The sequence below is a fragment of the Salarias fasciatus genome, chromosome 15, assembly GCF_902148845.1.
Source record: "Salarias fasciatus chromosome 15, fSalaFa1.1, whole genome shotgun sequence".
NCBI lineage: Eukaryota > Metazoa > Chordata > Actinopteri > Blenniiformes > Blenniidae > Salarias > Salarias fasciatus.
In genome coordinates, this window is record NC_043759.1 from 24,889,136 (window position 1) to 24,896,502 (window position 7,367).

The 7,367-nt window shown below is 45.2% G+C and overlaps 1 protein-coding gene across 1 annotated transcript; it reads right to left on the reverse strand.

The window, feature by feature from the left end:
* Nucleotides 1-280: 280 nt before the first annotated feature.
* LOC115402374 (trace amine-associated receptor 1-like) lies at nt 281-970 on the reverse strand. The gene has a single exon (XM_030110882.1). It carries the CDS (start codon nt 968-970, stop codon nt 281-283), a length of 690 nt encoding a protein of 229 aa, XP_029966742.1.
* Nucleotides 971-7,367: the final 6,397 nt, after the last annotated feature.

Sequence of the window (7,367 nt, forward strand, 5' to 3'; positions counted from 1 at the left end):
AGTGCATCATCAATTTCCTCATAAGTGGTTGAATTATTCTCTTTAGATGAAAATATTGAGGACCACTGATGAAAATGCTGAGGACACTGCACTCAGTAACCAAGCACTTTGAATAATGTAGAAACAATATTTTGAATTAAATTTAGACATAATAATTAATATAGAATGTATGATTTGGATCACTGCACTCTGCTCCAGAGTAAATCTCAAAGTAATTATGTTTGTTAGTGTTGCTATAACATGATACAATAGATCTGTCAAGACACTTTTGTGCAGTATGTCAATGGAGTTTTGAGTTAGAGAAATCACTTCGAAATATTTCCCCATTGAGAATCAGTCTAAAAGCTGACCTGAACCAACTGTAAAAGAAAGCATAGATGAATGGATTGAGCAGTGAGTTAAACAATCCGATACAGACAAGGCTTTCAAATGTTGTAACTTGCACTGACACAGAACTGAAAACCTTTATCTGCAAACAGAGGAAAACAGGCGCCCAACATCCCACGTAGGCTCCCATGACGATCGCCAGAGTTCTGGTTGCCTTTCCTTCCACCTTTTTTGCAGCAGCAGTTCCAGACGTTGTGCTCTGAGAGTGTGTGTTCTGGATGCTGCGTGCCTGTTTCTGTGCCACCATTAAAATCTTCAGGTAGATACACACCATCGTGACCATTGGGAGGTAAAATGAGAACACGGGTCCTAAAGGGTTTGAAAGACCACCACCGAAAGAACAATTTTCTTGACATTCTCTAGAGTTATTTTTTGCAATGAAAAACACAATTGTCATAAAAACAGCTGTGCACCAGGTCAACACGATCATGATCACAACGACATTAGTATTGATCTTCATTCTGTATGTCAGAGGCTGGCACACTGCATAGTACCTGTCAATGGAGATACAGCATAGGTTCAAAACAGAAGCTGTGCTCAACGTTAGATCGAAAGACAGTCGTACTTTGCAGAATACATTCATTGACTGCAAACAGAAGCTAAAAAGGGACTTTGTACACAGCGGAAAGAGTATCAAACCAACAAGTAGATCCGACACAGCCAGAGAGAAGATGAGGAAGTTAGTGGGCGTGTGCAGCTGTCTGAAATAAACAATAGAGATTAGGACCAGAAGGTTTCCACACACAATTACAACAGACACAGCGCTGAGGAAAACATGCAACAAAACACATGTTGAAGAAGGACTGTTCATCAGTGTGAGAGAAACCATGTCAACTTCATAGCAGGGATGTGTAGAATCAACATGAGTGCGATTAAAAATCTCTCCTGCTGCCATGCTTCTGAGTTCCTGCAAAACAAGCTTCCATTAATATTGGGCTTGTTGTGAAATTCCTCAGAGAAATGAGTCACAGTGTAAGGCTTCCAGTCACATGGTCATTTTCCATCACTGTGGAACTGTGTACAAACATGTTTTTTTCTTTCTCTCAACAACTGTCTCATTACCATATCAAACACATGACGCATTGTCCAATCAGATGGATGACATCTCATAATGATTGCAACAGATGTTAGGTAAACATAACATAATGTTAAAGGAATTTTCTACTTATTCTAAGGCGTAGTGGAGGTCTGGCTGCTGTTTTGTGCCCGACAGATTTGCTCTTCCAAGAGGAGCTTATAAATATAAAGCTCCTCTTGTGAACATGCTTTCTTATTTTTAATTCTATTTATTTTGAGTACTGATAAATGATATTGCTGGACTGATAGGGGGACAGAAAGACAGATAAAGAGGACAGAACATGAAAGAAACAGACAAGTGAACAGACAAGCAAAAAATAACAAAAAGAATAAAGAGTGAAGGAGGGGAGTGTTAGTGTTTTAATTAATATCGACATCTACACAGTGGCGGGCCGTGCATTTCACACTAAGGCCTTCAGAACAGATCCGCCTGAACCAATCCACCTCTCTCTCAACACTATTTTATGTCTGTAAAAAAAACTCTTATTGTGCAGATATGCATATAAAGAGGTGTTGGACCGCAGATAGATACTTGTGCAGCCAGAATAAATGCCTTTGCTGAAGTGCACAAGTATCCAACTACATCTGTGCACATACAATAAGCATAAACAACTTAATAAAACAGCAATATTATTTAGGAAAAGAGGAACATTTTACTCACCAAAATCTTGATTACTTGTAAACAAAATACATCCTCCTTTCTTTCCTCAAAAAGAGTTCAATTGTTCTGTCATATAGATTATCCGTGCGTTTCAGTCCCATAAAGCCAGGGCTGAAAGTCCAGCTTGCCCTGTGGTATTTCTGCAAAACTTTTAAATTCTCTTCTTCTTCTTCTTCTTCTTCTTCTTCTTCTTCTTCTTCTTCTTCTTCTTCTTCTTCTTCTTCTTTGGAATAATTGCGGTATGCGACCAACAACTTAGGTGCATACCGCCACCTACTGTATCTCTTGGTGAATGTAAATCAGAAGGCCTGCTGTTGTTAGTGTACGCTATCTCGAAGGCGCTGAGTCACCAACTCAAAATCTGATTGGTTGAAGCAACTGTCTGTTTGACGCTTCACTTTACTGCGCCATCAAGAACGGATAGCGAAGGCCTCGGGCAGATTTCTTTGACCCTAGCAACAGATGATGCCAGAAATCTGATTGGTTAAATGGTTTAATATGAAAAAAAACATGTCTGGAAGCAGCACAACCATGGGAAAACTATGAAAGGAACTGGAACATACCGTTTGGAATCATTTATTAATTATTTATGGACAAAATATAATTTACATCAATCTGTAATTCAGATACTTTTTAGGCCAGCAGAGAAGGCCTTGCAGGCCCTGACAGCCCACCACTGCATCTACATGAAGATATGACTGAGGGCAACCTACAAACTCTTTCTGGAGAACATATCTGGTAGTGAGCTGGGATGTGCAAACTGGGAATCCAGGTATGAAAGTACACTGGAGTATAAGGAGAGGTCTATTACAGATCACCATTAGTCAAACCCACCACAAGATAACAAGGTGACCGAGTCCACATGGGCTTACAGTCAAGTCGGCACCAATCGAAGTCGGCACTGCCCAACTCGGCACTGCCCCAGGATACAGTCAAGTCGGCACCTAGTTAAGTCGGCACCTAGTGAAGTCGGCACTTTGTGAAGTCGGCACATAGCCAAGTCGGCCCTGCGGGGTCGGGGGCTCTCAAGTGGCCAAGTTGGTCGGTACCGACTTGACTGTAAGCTGCTTACCAACTCGGCCCAAAGCCTCTTTTTATCACAATTTGCACAGTTTTTTTGTTCCAGCTGTGCCGCTGCTTCCCCCATAGCGGGAGGGCGGGCAGGCAGGTGGGCGGCCGACTTGACTGTGCAGCCACGAGCGCGCCGTGATCTGTGGTTGGGAGACTGGAGGACAGACTGTGTGATTATGGTGACTGACAGGTTAGACCCTAGACAGCACACCTATACGTCTCTCCGACGATCCTCGTTTCAATGAAATTACCACCGGCCAACATTCAAACGATTAAAGCTGTAGCGCCAGGGTGCTTGTAGCTTCTACAGAATCAGATATGCAACCTTTATTCATTTAGGTCGGACCTTTAAAATTACACGTTTACTGTCAAATGTGAAACGCAATATTGACATAAAAACAAATCGCTTATCAATTTTGTGTGTTAGTAATGAAAAGCCACAAATGAAGTTGAGACACTTTGTTTTAAGCTGTTACCACTTTAATATTTGCACAAGGCAAATGTACAAGGTGAACAACAGACAGAGAAGTGAGAAGAGAGAATGATCCATGAAAATAAGTTGAGAAAACTTTATGGACACCCAGTGAGATTTCAGTAAATAATGCTGATTGTGAAAATGCAACACAGTTTAACTCAAACCAAGAGAAAATGGAGTAAACAAAGACTTTTCAGCACATGTAACCACACAGCTGGTGTGGCAGCTGTGTGTTTAGGGCGGAGTGAGGTGGGCTGGGCGGAGCGGAGCTGGGGTATGTGGGGAAGGGGATGGGAGGGTTTTGGGGGTTTATGATACCCTGGATCTCGTGGTACGCAGCTGAAGCGCTCGGGGGGGGGGGGGGGTTGATTGGCAGCCACCCGTATGGTCTGGTTCTCCTGGGTATGGTCATGGCTCTCTACTTGAGTGGTTAGGGTTGGCTCTTGGGCCCTAGGCTCTCGGCTCTGCCCACCCTGGTCGACCGGTGCCCGGGGGGCAGGGGGGCCGGGACCTTCCTCTGCCCCCTTATGGATCAATGAGTGTACGTCTGCTTGGGGGAGTGGCTTGGATCTGGACTCTGGGATGGCTGCAGATTGTCTGTGCCCTGTGGGCTTCTCTGGCCTGCCTCTGGTCTTCTCAGGGATCAGAAGTCATATATGCATGGTCACTGTCACATTTTCATGATCATGCTGATGTTTAACCACTCTTCATATTCTACATGTAGTCGGCACCAATCCAAGTCGGCACTGCCCAACTCGGCACTGCCGCCGGGATACAGCCAAGTCGGGACCTAGTTATGTCGGCACCTAGTGAAGTCGGCACATAGCCAAGTCGGCCTTGCGGGGGGGCTCTCAAATGGCCAAGTTGGTCGGTGCCGACTTGACTGTAAGCTGCTTACCAACATGGCCAAATCCTGGGGGCGGTGCCGAGTTGGGCAGTGCCGACTTGGATTGGTGCCGACTTGACTGTAATCCCAGGATAGCTACAAGTACCTTGGGATCCCACAGGCAAATGGCAACCATGAGGAGGCAGCTCGAAAGTCAGCCACAGCCAAATAACTACAGAGAGTAAGACAGGTCCTGAAGAGCCAACTGAATGGAAAAAATAAGAGCCAGGCCATAAACACCTACGCCCTGCCAGTATTCAGATACCCTGCTGGCATAATATCCTGGCCACTGGAAGAAATGCAAGCCACTAATATCAAGACAAGAAAGCTCCTTACAATGCATGGAGGGTTCCATACAGACTGAGGCTATACACAAAGAGAGAGGAGGGAGGCCGAGGACTGGTGAGCATCAGTGCCACTATCCAGGAGGAAACCACAAGCCTCCATGAGTATACCAAGAAGATGGCCTCCAGTCATGATATGCTAAGTAAATGCCTCAGACATCAAAAGCCCAGTGAGGAGAAGCCAGAGGAGCTATCATGGACAGACAAAGCCCTGCATGGCATGTACCACCGACAATTTAAAGAAGTGGCTGACATTGGGAAAACATGCCAGTGTCTGGAAAAGGCTGGATCGAGGGACAGCACAGAGGCACTAATCATGACTGCACAAGAACAGGCCCTTAACACAAGATCAATAGAGGTCAGGATCTACCACACCAAACAAGACCCCAGGTGCAGACTGTGCAAAGAAGCCCCACAGACAGTACAGCACATCACAGCAGGGGGTAAGATGCTGGCAGGCAAGGCATACATGGAACGGCACAACCAGGTAGCGGGCATTGTGTACAGGAACATATGTACCGAGTATGGACTGGAGGTCCCAGGGTCAAGCTGGGAGACACCTCCAAAGGTGGTCGAGAACAATCGAGCCAAGTTCCTGTGAGACTTCCAGATCCATACTGACAAGCAGGTGATGGTCAATCAACCTGACATAGTGGTGGTGGATAAACAGCAGAAGACAGCTGTGGTGACAGATGCAGCAATCCCAAGTGATAGCAACATCAGGAAAAAGGAGCACGAGAAGCTGGAGAAATGTCAGGGGTTGAGTGAAGAGCTAGAGAGAGTATGGGGCATGAAGGCAACAGTGATACCAGTAGTGATTGGGGCACTGGGACAGTAACCCCCAAGCTGGGAGGATGGCTCCAGCAGATACCAGGAACAACATCTGAGATCTCTGTTCAAAAGAGTGCAATCCTGGGAACAGGTAAGATCCTGCCCAGAACCCTCAAGTTCCCAGGCCGCTGGTAGAGGACCCGAGCTTGAAGGAGACAGACACAATACCGCCGGGTGGGTGAGAACAAAATTGTTTTATATTTGTATAGCTGGGCAATGATTAAATTTCTTAATTGCGATTAACCACACTCCAATCCTGTAATTAATTGCCATTACTCATGATTAAAATGGCTCATTTGAAATGAGGCCATTCAAAATGAGTGTGTTACATGTTTTTAAATTATAATCTTAAAATTCATTAAATATGATTTGTAATAACTTCAAATACCGAGTTTTAACCAAGATTGCACCCCCAACACACACACACACACACACACACACACACACACACACACACACACACACACACACACACACACACACACACACACACGCACACACACACACACACCACCACCACCACCAAAAGCAGAGCAAATGAAAAATTTAAGTTATGACCACACACTTTCTTAAACTTCATTCGAGCTCAGAGAGAGACTTACTTGTACTTACTTGTGTTCACAAGGCCATTAGGTGACCGTGGCAACCAGCATCCTGAAGGTGGCTCTGTCCTGGGCCTTGCGGATAAGATCGGGCAGTGGGCGGTCCTCGGAGACTTGTTTCAGCCAGGAAAGCCTTGGACGGCCGCAGGGGCGCTTCCAGTCGATTGGCGGACGGAGGGTGGCCTCGGCGACGATTGCTTTGGCAGGAATGTCATCGCCAAGGCGAGAGACGTGTCCAAAGAGTTGCAGTCTGCTTCTCTTGATGATGATCGAGAGTAATACGGGATCACCGGCTCTGGCGTATACAGCCTCATTTCAAAGAGAGAAGACAGCCTAAATTCCCTAAATTCAGTCACACCAAATTGTGCCTCATATTTACCTTTATTAAAGGGGAACGGTCGTTTTAACAATCTGGACCTTATTTCACATTCGTAACAACAACATTTACTCACCCGTTTGCCTTTGGTGTTATTTGCAGTTGGTTCAGAGATAATTAGATACTCCCATATCCATATAACGGCAGCGGGCGGGGCGGGACTTTTCTCTTATGTTTGTTGTGGTGTGGTAGATATATGTAAATTTATTAACTCAGCATCACTTAACGCTATTGGGAAGTCTGTAAACCGGCTAGATTGAGCAACTCTCTGGGAACTCTGAAGCGATGATGTCATCACACTGCGTCGTGGCGCACATTCATTCTGTTTGTTTACATGGAAGTAGCGTCTCTGCTCTGCAGTCAAACCACGGCATCTCGATTGGCTTTTTTAGGTAGTCAGAATTTATTTTCAGCTGGTTGTAACTTTGGTACAATGGTTCGAGTGTGCATATATCCTGGTTGTGAAAGTAAAATGACAAGCTGGACGTCATTGAGCTCACAGGCTCCCACATCGTGACCGGGATTTATTGAAGCTATGGCTAATAGCGCTCAACATGGATCCCAGCATCAAAGTTCAAACTTTACAATGTTTGGATTATCGGGTGTGTAGTGCCCACTTCACATCTGAGGACTTCTTCCCAGTTCAGGAAAGAAATG